Consider the following 14,063-nt stretch of genomic DNA (forward strand, 5'->3'; position numbering starts at 1 on the left):
CAAATTTAATAGAAATTATGCAATTGGTGATTAGAAAAAATCCAGCCTTTTAGCAATTGGACCATTGCTGATGCCCTCGACAACCCCCAGCAGCAACTAATCAATACATATTTCAGTGGCCCTATACTACAATATACTATTTTCCATAAACAGTGTAACTAGACACCATCTATAAAGGCTGTAAACCTAAGGCTTTAACACCTCACCAGCTATGTAAGTTGATGGCCTCATCATCAGGCGGTTTGCTAGAATGTTATGTTGGAATGCAGTGTATATGACAGGATTGAAGACAGATTTATATTTAACAATATGGAATAATATTGTATATCATTATAATCACTACAAACCAGTGAAAGACCCTTTATGAATATTATAGATCCATTGCTAATTACTTGAAAATAAAATAAAATATAGAAATTAGGGATGCAAATACGGACTAAAAACAGAGTTTTGGGCACATTTTAGGAACAATTTTGCTAATATTTTACAAAGATTATATATTTTGCAAACCTGGCTAAATTGGTTGTGTTAACTGCATAACTATAATATACACTACCGTTCAAAAGTTTGGGGTCACTTAGAAATGTCCTTGTTTTCGAAAGAAAAGCATTTTCTTTGTCCATTAAAATAACATCAAATTGATCAGAAATACAGTGTAGACATTGTTAATGTTGTAAATGGCTATTGTAGCTGGAAACGGCTGATTTTTTATGGAATATCTAAATAGGCATACAGAGGCCCATTATCAGCAACCATCAGTCCTGTGTTCCAATGGCACGTTGTGTTTGCTAATCCAAGTTTATCATTTTAAAAAGGCTAATTGATCATTAGAAAACCCTTTTGCAATTATGTTAGCACTGCTGAAAACTGTTGTGCTGATTAAAGAAGCAATAAAACTGGCCTTCTTGAGACTAGTTGAGTATCTGGAGCATCAGCAATTGTGGGTTCGATAACAGGATCAAAATGGCCAGAAACAAATAACTTTCTTCTGAAACTCGCCAGTCTATTCTTGTTCTGAGAAATGAAGGCTATTCCATGCGAGAAATTGCCAAGAAACTGAAGATCTCGTACAACGCTGTGTACTTCTCCCTTCACAGAACAGCGCAAACTGGCTCTAACCAGAATAGAAAGAGGAGTGGGAGGCCCCGGTGCACAACTGAGCAAGAGGACAAATACATTAGAGTGTCTAGGTTGAGAAACAGACGCCTCACAGGTCCTCAACTGGCAGCTTCATTAAATAGTACCTGCAAAACACCAGTCTCAACGTCAACAGTGAAGAGGCGACTCCGGGATGCTGACCTAGGCAGAGTTGTGTACCCTATTGTTAAATCAGCAATAGCTAGGCATCACTGTTTAGACTTTTCCTAGCTTTGTGTAGAGTTTGGTGCACTCATTATGAAGGTATTTTGCGAAAATGGGTTACCTGTACATAATGCATTCCTATGGGATTTTATCTAGGGTGCAATGCACAGGGCAGGTTTCACATCACATTTCTTGATGTTTCGTACACTCAGTGTATTTGAAACATCTACATAACTATTTCGTAACACATGTTAAGCCATTATTGGTCTTATTACACCAATTATTTATGCAGTTCCTTCCCATTTAAATGAATGGCTGCCATCTTGAAAATAGGCTGCTGGGACTGATTATAGACAAAATCGATGATGACTCTATATAGCAAAAATAACTTCCCCAATGGGTCTCCATTTCTGTGTGAAATTTGGTGTAGTTATCATCTAGGGTACCATTTGTTAATAGAGCACATCCCAAAAGTGTCCATTCTGGCTCAATATACCCCAAAATGCATACATGTATGACCTTTGACCCCCCAAGATGGGCCCATAGAGATGTCATTACCATTCCAGTTGTTTTATACCTTAATATGAGTTGAATTATGAAGTTAATAACATATCAGATTGCCTTAGTTTGAGAAGATTGTTCCCTGATAATACAATATTGCATGTCTTACCCTGATCCTGTTGGCCCAACTAAGGGTCATAACATAATGCAGAGATTTTAGCTACCTCCACATTTAGCTACCTCCGATAAATGGCTATCATACCAAAATATATCCCATAGACATGGACCTTAATGAAAATCATTATTCGACTTTGCCACCCCAAAGTGGACAAATACGTTAAATGTGGCCCTCTCGCCCATGCCTTCAGAAAGTATTCAAGTTTCAAGTGTTAATGTCACGTGCACAAGTACAGTGAAATGCTTTCCTGCAAACTCTAAACCGAACAATGCAGTAATCAATAACAATGTAATACTAAAAATAACATAAGAAAAAAGTAAGTAAGGATACTATATTATACAGGGTCAGTCAGTTCGAGTACCATATTTACAATGTGCAGTGATACTGAAGTGATACACCCCTTTACTTTTTCCACATTTTGTTGTGTTACAAATTGGGATTAAAATGGACTTAATAGTATTTTTTTTTCTTCAACGATCTACACAAAATACTCTAATGTCAAAGTGGAAGAAAAATTATAATTATTTTAAAAGATGAATGGAAAATAAAACACTAATATCTTGATTAGATATGTTTTCAACCCCCTGAGTCAATACATGTTAGAATCACCTTTGGCAGCGATTACAGATATGAGTCTTTTTGGGTAAGTCTCTAAGAGCTTTGAACACCTGGATTGTACAATATTTGCACATGATTCTTTTTTAAACTCTTCAAGCTCTGTCAAATTGGTTGTTGATCATTGCAAGACAGCCATTTTCAAGTCTTGCCATAGATTTTCAAGCCGATTTAAGTCAAAACTGCATCTAGGCCACTAAGGAACATTCAATGTCGTCTTGGTAAGCAATTCCAGTGTATATTTGGTCTTGAGTTTTAGGTTATTGTCCTGCTGAAAGGGGAATTTGTCTTCCAGTATATGTTGGAAAGCAGACTGAACCAGGTTTTCCTCTAGGATTTTGCCTGTGCTTAGCTCTATTCCATTTATTTTTATCCTAAAAAATGACCTAGTCCTTGCCGATGACGAGCATATCCATAACATGATGCAGCCACCACCATGATTGAAAATATGAAGAGTGGTACACAGTGATGTGTTGTGTTGGATTTTCCCCAAAACAAATGTATTTGTATTCGGACAAAAAAGTCAATTTCTTAGCCAAATTTTTTGCAGTATTACTTTAGTGTGCTATTGCAAACAGGATGCATGTTTTGCAATATTTTTATTCCGTACAGACTTCCTTCTTTTCACTTTGTCAATTAGGTTAGTATTGTGGAGTAACTACAATGTTGTTGATCCATCCTCAGTTTTCTCCTATCACAGCCATTCAACTCTGTAACTGTTTTAAAGTCACCATTGGCCTCATGGTGAAATCCCTGAGCGGTTTCCTTCCTCTCCGGGAACTGAGTTAGGAAGGATGCCTGTATCTTTGTAGTGACTGGGTGTATTGATACACCATCCAAAGCTTAATTACAGATAATTGTATATGTGGGTACAAAGATGGGGTAATCATTCAAAATGCATGTTAACCACCATTATTACACACATCTAGACATACTCAAACCGGTGCACCTTGCACCTACTACCATACCCCATTGAAATATGTTGTCTTCCCCATTCGCCCTCTGAATGGCACACATACACAATCCTTGTCTGAAGGCTTAAAAATCCTTCTTTAACCTGTCTTCTTCCCTTCAGCTACACTGATTGAAGTGGATTTAACAAGTAACATCAATAAGGGATCATGGCATTAACCTGGAACCACCTGGTCAGTCTATGTCATGGAAAGACCATGTGTTCCTAGTGTTTTGTACACTCATATCTGTCTTCCACCTTCCCACTCAATGTCTCAGTTTCTCTATGCGCCTCACAATGCTTCACCAGAGCACATCAACCCACACACAAATGCACACGCACACACACACACACAGGGCCATATGTTAGACTCAGTCAGGGCTGAGGTAGGTTAACCTCGACATTCAGGTAGCTAGTCCTGAGACTGCAGTCACAACACGAAGCTGTGTAGTGGCGGAATAGATTGATGGGACTATTGGGGGAGGAATCCAAAAGTGGATCTGGATCATGCAAATAACTAGGCAAAAAATAGGAAAGCGCGAGACCCCCCTACCGCCGCCCAACCCTGACACTCCCCTCATCCAATGACATGCTTGGGTCGAGCCAGCGCTTTGCGGTCACCGGCGGGTCATCCTACCGCTTCCTTCTATTGAGTGTGGGGGAGCTATACTCCTGACTGGGGCCGCTGAGGGACAAACGGCCTGTTGAACAACAGCATGTCATATAGGAAACTGTCCCATCCAAACCCCCGCAACGTAGGGAGGGAGGAGGGTAGGGAAAGGGAGACTGTGTAAGGAGGGGACAGGTGAGCAGTGAACACCTTAGTGAACAATCTAATTCTAGTCCAAATAGTATGAAGGGGCCCTGAGAGAATGACACTGAAGACACCAAGTATTGTGTGTGTGTGTGTGTGTGTAAAGCACACGTTAAGAGGCCTTGGTTTCTCGTTTGAATCCCCTGGGGATGAGTTGACAAAGCCCCCTACAGTTTGTCTGTCCGTTCTACGTTGATGAACAATAGCTGAAGGTCAGGGGTCTCCTTGCTACAAGCCTACCCCCAACCCACCAACGCTCCCTCCCCAGTGCCCCCCACTGCTTCCTCCTTCACAGCCCCCTCAGACAGCACAATGCCACCAACCAGTGCCAACCTTAAGAGACAATACTTACCACTGCACTAGCCAAAACATGCAGTACTCATACACATATAAACCACCATCAAGTGTCGCAAACTTTTGGTTCTTGGATCACTGTATCAAATTCAGAGGTTGTAGGACTTACCGAAGCAGAACTCTGCCTTTGGTCGCAGTTTAGTGGCATCACTCACCTAGGAGAGAGCGTGATAGAGAGAGAGGAAGACAATGAGTGAAAGTGGGCCAGATGTTAATGTTTCCCCTATATGCATTTATCAGCGGCACCCGATCGCTGCTAAATGCACACCACCGCTGTTATTTATTTTCAGGATAGAAAAACTATTTCAGTGTAACCTTAAATGACTAAACAGAAAGTATGTAGAATATATATATACCTATATATTGTTTAATAATATAATATTTAAGAACTATAAAACCCCATAAATAAAAGCTAGACAGTCAAGGAGAATTAAAAATAAATAAGAATTTAGGAGTATTTTTGTCATGGCTGGATTACTGACAGGGCACATGCCCAGGTGCCCCAATTTGCTTTCAAACTAAAAAAAAATGTATCCGCTCCATGGAAACATTTATAGAAGTATAGGAAATGAACTGAAAAACTGCACATTTTTCTCTCTGCCACCAAATCTGGACTTATTTCAACTGCGCCAATGGGCTGACCACGGCCATTACTACCCCCACCCCTCCCCACGACTGTTGCCACCACCAAATAAATAAAAAACTAGGGGAAACAGTGGATGTTCACACCTAAGACTGTGGTTTGCCATGTCTGTGTCTGTCAGACAGGATATAATTGGACAACTTGACTGACCTTGGAGATATAGGAGAGTTTGAGGGAGCCAACATGTTCAGCTCCTTTGGGCAGGTTCTAAACATGAGACAGAGAGAGAGAAGAGAGAGAAGGATTGAGATAAATTGTGAGATTGCAAACCTGAAAACAATGTAACAAAGTGCTTAAATAGGACAGTGGTAGAAAAGGAAATCAAAGGGACAGCTAAAGAAGTTTCAGAGGAGAATAGAACTTGAGTGACACAGAGTCTGAAGACCGTCTGAGAATCAAAGAAATTCAACAGTGATGAAGCATTAAACTTTTAGCAGGTCTTGGAGAAGGAGATGGAAACTAAACTGAATTAAATAATTCAGAGCCCAGGGCAGCATCAATAAATGATATATTTTTGGGGGGCATGACCAAGTATGTCTTTGTACAATTATTCCTCACTGAGCTCCCACTCCCAACCAAACAAAATGACGTGCATTTAAATGGCTGCAAAGCAGCATTCTCAGGAGAGTGTTTTCTGTTTACACCTATGTTTGATTGATTGGTTAGCATCTACATCAGGTTTACAAGATTTGTATTCATATTTTTACTCGGTCGGGCTTCGACCTCGGTATCACATAAACATACATAAGACATGGAAGAATGCATATAATTGCAGGAAATTAGCTTTAAAACAGCAAAAGAAATCTCTGCCCCATGCAAAATGTGTAGAATTGCCGGAAATTAGCTTTAATAATATGCCATTTAGCAGACGCTTTTATCCAAAGCGACTTACAGTCATGCGTGCATAATTTTTTTTTAACGTATGGGTGGTCCCGGGGATCGAACCCACTACCCTGGCGTTACAAGCGCCATGCTCTACCAATTGAGCTACAAAGGACCACTGCAACATTTTCTCTCCGCCAGCACGAGTGGTGTGAACAGTTTGGGGTCGCATGGGTTGCGAGGTGGGGGTTTGTTACTAAACCGATAAATTACATTATCCATCCGGACCTTTGCCACCAAGGAAATTTGTGTGACCGGACCTTCTCAAATAGTACCCCTGCTATAGAGCACTACTCTCCTATCATACAGTGCCAACTGTAAAGCAGCTATACCTTATATAGCAGGAGCGTAAAATGCCAGGAGAAGTTCAGAGATTAAGTTGCTCATGAGCCGGTCATGAGACCTACACACATCACAAGAGATGGTAGACGGACGAATGGACCAACGGACGGCTGGGCAGACCTGTAACTGGACTCGGTTATCCCAGACGTAACATCATCTCCCCAGCGGATGACACACACATTTCTTCTTGATGGCTCAGAGTGGTCTGGCCAGACCAGACAGATCAATCCAGTCCAACACTTTATGAGATTAGGTCAGTCCAAACACAAGCAGCTATTCAATCCATCCTACTGCTACTGTCCTACTACAGTGCATACAGTAAGTACATGAGTCCGTTTCAGCTGCTGCCCATTCAAGTAATGACATCAGCCTAAATGCATGTGTTAAGCACACAGACATTATAGAATGATGACTGTTGAGGGTAGTGAGAGCATCATAGCCCAACTCATGATAACCGCTGCGAAATGTATGTAGTCAAGAACTACACCTCCCAGGGTGTGTGTGTGTGTGTCTGTTCTGTGTGCATGTGTCTGCATCTGTCTGCTTCTGTGTGTGTGTGTACTCCCCTGCTGCCCTACCTGTGGGTTGTCCATGTACCACACCAGGCTACCCTCCCTGGTGTCCAGGATGAAATAGCGTCGGAGGAACTTGCCGCTGTTCTCATTCTCCTCGATGTCCAGGAAGCCACAGATCCGGTTCTGCCGATCCACGTAAGGCATCTCCCCGCCTCAGTCTGCTCATTCCACTGCTGCTAAGGAGGGGATGATGAGGAGGCGAGAGAGAGAGATAGATGAGAGGAAGAGAGTAAGAGGAGTGGGGGGGGGGGGTGATAGAGAGAAAGAGAGAGGAAGTGAAAGAGAGATAGAAGAGAGGGAGAGAAAGCAAGCAGGAGTCAGAATCGGTCTTTCAACTAAGCAGCCAAAGAAGCGATAAGTTAGTCTAGTCTACAGCTGTGGTCAACGGTACACGGCTACTACACCATTCATACTCTTTATGGGACAGTCACAGTCAACACTCCCTTCCCTCACTCCCTCCCTCACCAATGACAGAGAGGCACGCCTTATCCCTGATATGAATACAAGCGGGCAGATTTCACAAGGGGCTTAGGGAGGGTTTATAATGCCATAAGTCAACATTTCAATGCTGGCTACAGAGAGAGCTGGAAGGCTTATGCTGCTTACACTCCCACTCACCTGTAGCCCCTTGAATCCCAGATTGCCCCTTTAAATGTCATGACACTGATGAGTTCAACACAAGCCCAACTCTCTTTATAATCTCTCTGAAAACAAAGTGTTTCTTTCCATAAATTATACAAGAAGCGCAGGAAAAACAGGTCATCTAAATGTTACTGTGGTAACATTCAGTGACCTTCTCTACTTTCCCCAATAGGTTAGTCGAACTAACTACGGCACGATTTTTCCCTGCATAGTCTTTGTCGCACTGTATAAAGATTCAAAAAGTGCATCTGCTGATGTTCTCAACGGTATGTTGAAGATTGGGTTCCCTATCAATGCATTGGTTTTAAAATGACACTGAAAATACCAGAGGCTGTTCAGACCAGGGTCGTGTTCATTAGGCACCAAATGGAAGACAACAGACCAAACAGGGATGGACTACCTGGAACTGTCCAATAAGACACGCTCATTTTAGTTGCAAAACATTTTAACATGTAGCGTGCCCATGAACACGACCATGGTGAGCGTGCTGTATTGAGGCCATACAGGTGGGGTAGAGTATATGCTGTCCCAGTAGTGTTGTGTGCCAATGTGGCCCTTTATAGCTTAAAGTGATGCTCCAGAGATTTTGTATAATTTCAGCCAGTAGTTCTGAAAGTAGTGCTCACGAGCCAAAACAGGTCCCAGAAAATTGTGCACAATTGTTTACTATGTCATCCATTTTGTATGCTATGTCACCTCCTGCAAAAATATGTACAGTATATTTTAAAAAATGCAATTCAAATTCGTACAATAAGTTACGGATTTGTAAGCGCTTAAGATCCAGGATTGCATCTTCAACTATCTAAAGCCTTCAGACATCAAAGGGCCCAGGCCCCTGAAGCCCCAGCTCCTGTATGTGGTGTTGAGGTAATGGTGCTGAAAGCTAGGCCCGGCCATGCACGCATGCACACACCAACGCCGGCACACAGACCAACGGTCCACATTTCCTGCCGCCTGGGTCTGTCCAGGGGGAGGAAGTGAGAGCGTGGCTGAGGCATGGGACTATTTACAAACAGGCCGCTCCGCTCCAGTGCGAGGCTCAGCTGGCTGGATGGCATGCCCCCAGACTATGGGATCTCTCCAAGGCCAGTTTCCCATGTCGCCCTCCCCCGTCAATCAGGGTCATTGGGGAACATTGAAGTTGAGCCTGAAGCGTTGGGGGAGCGTTTGGTGTTCAGAGGGGCGGCTAGGTAGTGAAGTGACCTCTGGCCCAGTGGGAATAACTACCACACAGCGTTAAGGTTGTGGCTCAGGGGTTCAGGATGATACACAGGAACAGCACTGCTGGATAAGTAAGCACACTGGGATTAACATACTTAGCCTGGCCAGGTGCCCTGGAGATCCCAACACACACACACACACACACACACAGGCCGCAGGGCATTTCAGGGCGCGTTCTCAGAGCATGCACAGAACAGCTGGCAGGCATATTCACAGTAATTTTCAACCGCTCCTTGTCCTAGTCTATAATCCCCACGTCTTAAACTGACCATCATCATCCCTGTTCCCAAGAACTCTAAGGCCTCATGCCACAATGACTACCGCTCTCTTGCACTCACATATCTAATCATGAAGTGCTTTGAAAGACTGGTTATGACACACATCAAATCCATAATCCTAGACACCCAAGACCCACTCCAATTTGCATACCACCCCAACAGATCCATAGACGACGCAATCTCAATTGCACTCCACACTGCCCTCACCCACCTAAATAAGAGGAATACCTCTGTGAGACTGCTGTTCATTGACTATAGCTCAGTGTTAAACACCATTGTCCTCTCCAAGCTCGTCACCAAGCTTAAGACCCTGGGACTGAACACCTCCCTCTGCAACTGGATCCTGGACTTCCTGACAGGCCGACCCCAGGGTAGGCAACATCACCTTCGCCACGCCGACCCTCAACACGGAGGCCCCACAGGGGTGTGTGCTTAGTCCCCTCCTGTACTCCCTGTTCACCCACGACTGCGTGGCCACGCACGACTCCGATGAGACCGCCTACATCGACAGGGCTTCAAGTTCCTTGGTCTCCAAATCACTAAGGACTTAAAAAGGTCCACACACGTGCACAGTCATGAAGAAGGCGCGACAGCGCCTCTTCCCCATCAGGAGGTTGAACAAGTTTGGCATGGGCCCTCAAATCCTCAAAAAGTTGTACAGTTGCACCATAGAGAGCATCTTGAATGGCTGCATCACTGCTTGGTATGGCAACCGCCCTAGATGTCATGGCGCTACAGAGGGTGCAGACAGCCCAGTACATCACTGGGGCTGAGCTCCCTGCCATCCAGGACCTCTATATCAGGCGGTGTGAAAGGAAGGCCCGGAAAATCGTTAAAGATTCCAGCCACCCAAGCCATAGACTGTTCTCTCTGCTTTCGCACAGCAAGCGGTACAGTGCATCAAGTCTGACACCAACAGGCTCCTGAACAGTTTCTATCCCCAAGCCATAAGACTGCTAAATAGCTTATAAAATGGATACACAGACTATTTGAGTTGACCCTTGTATTTGCACACTCACATGACACTACAAACTCACGCACACTGACACGCCCACACACAATTTGCTCACATACACATAACATGCGCACACATTTATACTGACTCTACACACACTCACAATCATCATATACGCTGCTGTTACTCTGTTTATCCTATATCCTGATGCCTAGTCACCTTACCCCTACACATATCAACCTCTATCACTCCATTATCCTTGCATTGTAAATATGGTACTGCAACTGACCCTGTATATAGTATGCTCACTTACTTTATCGTGTTCTTATTTATTTTTCTCGTGTGTTTTTGATCTACCTTTTGTTATTTTTAGTACTACATTGATATTGATTAATGCATTGTTGGTTTTAAAGCTTGCAAGAAAGGCATTTCACTGTACTTGTTCACGTGACACTAAAACTTGAAACACAGGTCTGTATAGCAGCAGTGTCCTGCACACACAGGTGAAGCTAATGAAGGAAAAGCTCAGTGCATGTGTGTGTGTGACTGTGTGTGTGCATTGTGGTGAGGAAGCAGAGGCATGTGTAGTAAGATATAAGAGGAGCGCTCAGTCATTCTCATCTCCCAGACACTCCTCTGAGGTTAGCGTGTCGAGAAGACAGGTCGTCTGAGGCGTTGTGGACAGATATGTGAAACCATAAAAACATTCCATGGGCCTGTCATGCCAAATAGTGTCCACTTGCCAAAATATGTCCACCACAATGGGATTCAAGCTGTTAGCGTCCGTTGCTATATCAACAGTGTGATGCGCTAATGCTTCTAATTTGGTCGATCATTACAGCCAAAATTATGTTATTTTCATCCCCAGTATGTAAACATGGCTGATTTCCGTAACAATTTTCACTTGTGACACACTGATGCTCCTTGACAGGCTCTCTGGCTATGGGCCTGAATGCTAACAGCACATATCCATTAAAGCTCTGGTGTTAATGGATCATTCACTGCATTCCCTGGGCCATACACTCAGGATGCACTCTGAAATGGCACCCGATTCTCTAGATGGTGCACTACTTTTAACCAAGGGCTGTGGTCAAAAGGAGAGTACTATAGAGAATAGAGGGCCATTTCGAATGTACCCTCTGCCTGGACGAGTCCTGCACTAAGCTATTAGACTGGGTGCTTTTTTCATATCTACAGTGAGGGAAAAAAGTATTTGATCCCCTGCTGATTTTGTACGTTTGCCCACTGACAAAGAAATGATCAGTCTATCATTGTAATGGTAGGTTTATTTGAACAGTGAGAGACAGAATAACCACAAAAAAATCCAGAAAAACGCATGTCAAAAATTCTATAAATTGATTTGCATTTTAATGAGGGAAATAAGTATTTGACCTCCTCTCAATCAGAAAGATTTCTGGCTCCCAGGTGACTTTTATACAGGTAACGAGCTGAGATTAGGAGCACACTCTTAAAGGGAGTGCTCCTAATCTCAGCTTGTTACCTGTATAAAAGACACCTGTTCACAGAAGCAATCAATCAATCAGATTCCAAACTCTCCACCATGGCCAAGACCAAAGAGCTCTCCAAGGATGTCAGGGACAAGATTGTAGACCTACACAAGGCTGGAATGGGCTACAAGAACATCGCCAAGCAGCTTGGTGAGAAGGTGACAACAGTTGCTGCGATTATTCGCAAATGGAAGAAACACAAAATAACTGTCAATCTCCCTCGGCCTGGGGCTCCATGCAAGATCTTACCTCGTGGAGTTGCAATGATCATGAGAACGGTGAGAAATCAGCCCAGAACTACACGGGAGGATCTTGGAAATGATCTCAAGGCAGCTGGGACCATAGTCACCAAGAAAACAATTGGTAACACACTACGCCGTGAAGGACTGAACTCCTGCAGCGCCCGCAAGGTCCCCCTGCTCAAGAAAGCACATATACAGGGCCGTCTGAAGTTTGCCAATGAACATCTGAATGATTAAGAGGAGAACTGGGTGAAAGTGCTGTGGTCAGATGAGACCAAAATCGAGCTCTTTGGCATCAACTCAACTCGCCGTGTTTGGAGGAGGAGGAATGCTGCCTATGACCCCAAGAACACCATCACCACCGTCAAACATGGAGGTGGAAACATTATGCTTTGGGGGTGTTTTTCTGCTAAGGGGACAGGACAACTTTACCGCATCAAAGGGACGATGGACAGGGCCATGTACCGTCAAATCTTGGGTGAGAACCTCCTTCCCTCAGCCAGGGCATTGAAAATGGGTCGTGGATGGGTGTTCCAGCATGACAATGACCCAAAACACACGGCCAAGGCAACAAAGGAGTGGCTCAAGAAGAAGCACATTAAGGTCCTGGAGTGGCCTAGCCAGTCTCCAGACCTTAATCCCATAGAAAATCTGTGGAGGGAGCTGAAGGTTCGAGTTGCCAAACGTCAGCCTCGAAACCTTAATGACTTGGAGAAGATCTGCAAAGAGGAGTGGGACAAAATCCCTCCTGAGATGTGTGCAAACCTGGTGGCCAACTACAAGAAACGTCTGACCTCTGTGATTGCCAACAAGGGTTTTGCCACCAAGTACTAAGTCATGTTTTGCAGAGGGGTCAAATACTTATTTCCTTCATTAAAATGCAAATCAATTTATAAAATTTTTGACATGCGTTTTTCTGGATTTTGTTGTTGTTATTCTGTCTCTCACTGTTCAAATAAACCTACCATTAAAATTATAGACTGATCATGTCTTTGTCAGTGGGCAAACGTACAAAATCAGCAGGGGATCAAATACTTTTTTCCCTCACTGTAACTTGTGTACTGTAGGCCTAGTGTAAAAAGTTGAAGTGCTTTCAGTCATTCAACCTAATTACAGTGTGCTTGGAATGCAACAAAAATATATGTAATGGGGTCACACAAGGAAGATAAACAGTGTTTGCGTACCAACCAGAGAAAATGAGAGATGGGGAGAAAGAGAGGGGGTGGAGAGCGAGAGAGAGCAAGAAAGATACACCGCCGTTTTTTTTATACCAGCTTCCAAAGAAGTCGAAAACGTCAATTGAAAACCAACACTGTATGCTACCTGTGTTAGCTGAAACACCAGCTGTGGAAAGACAAGACATTCCTGAACCATGACATCACTCAATATCAACTTCTTTATCAACAAACATATGACATGGCCCTGCCTCTTGCTGCTGCATTGGACAGTGATATGCCATAGAGCAGGGGTGGCCTGGAGTGATGCAGTGTGTGCAGGCTTTTGTTCCTGCCCAGCTCTAACACACTGTTTTAAATTGTCAAAATTGAAGACAATTGAAGACTTAAATTAACTATCTAAACTGAAGACCATAATAAGTGGACAAACTGAATCAGGTGTTAGTACTGCGCTGGAACAAAAGCAAGACCACCTAGCCACCTGGCTGCAGACCTCCTGTGTCCAGGGCGATACAGAGCAGAGCAGGGTCCCTCCTGGGGCCAAAGTTCCAGGACCTCAGAATAGCTCCCTCCCTCTCCATCCCTACTTACTCTCTCTCCTCTTTGCAGTTTCCTCTTCTCTTCTGAGTCTTTCCCTCTATCTATCTCTCTCAGTATGTGTACAGCTGTGACTTAGTCCTAGCCTCCCAAATCTCATGGTTGCCTGAACACACACCCTCCAGGGAATTGGGCTTTTGGTATTATTTTTAGGACCAGAAAACAGAGAGAGAAAAAGAAAGAAAAAGAAAAGAGAGAACCTGAATGCGGCCGAGTTGATGTTAGACCTTTTTTATAGTCGACCACACACGCCCCCACACACAACTTTGACTCATGTCCTTGTTTCC

The 14,063-nt window shown here is 43.7% G+C and overlaps 1 protein-coding gene across 6 annotated transcripts in view; it reads right to left on the reverse strand.

Moving 5' to 3' along the window:
* LOC121547298 (pleckstrin homology domain-containing family A member 1) overlaps positions 1-14,063 on the reverse strand; it is a 35,183-nt gene that overhangs the window by 13,836 nt on the left and 7,284 nt on the right. For 5 of the 6 annotated variants that reach the window (XM_041858482.2, XM_041858485.2, XM_041858484.2 and 2 more), the window contains exons 2-4: positions 7,162-7,334; positions 5,510-5,566; positions 4,826-4,871 (exon numbers count right to left, since the gene is read on the reverse strand). In XM_041858482.2, coding sequence (XP_041714416.1) covers positions 4,826-4,871; positions 5,510-5,566; positions 7,162-7,302 — 244 coding nt within the window. In that variant the 5' untranslated portion in view covers positions 7,303-7,334. The remainder of the gene's footprint in view (positions 1-4,825; positions 4,872-5,509; positions 5,567-7,161; positions 7,335-14,063) is intronic. The other variant, XM_041858483.2, reaches the window with a different exon arrangement.

This window comes from Coregonus clupeaformis, chromosome 31, assembly GCF_020615455.1.
Source record: "Coregonus clupeaformis isolate EN_2021a chromosome 31, ASM2061545v1, whole genome shotgun sequence".
Taxonomy (NCBI): domain Eukaryota; kingdom Metazoa; phylum Chordata; class Actinopteri; order Salmoniformes; family Salmonidae; genus Coregonus; species Coregonus clupeaformis.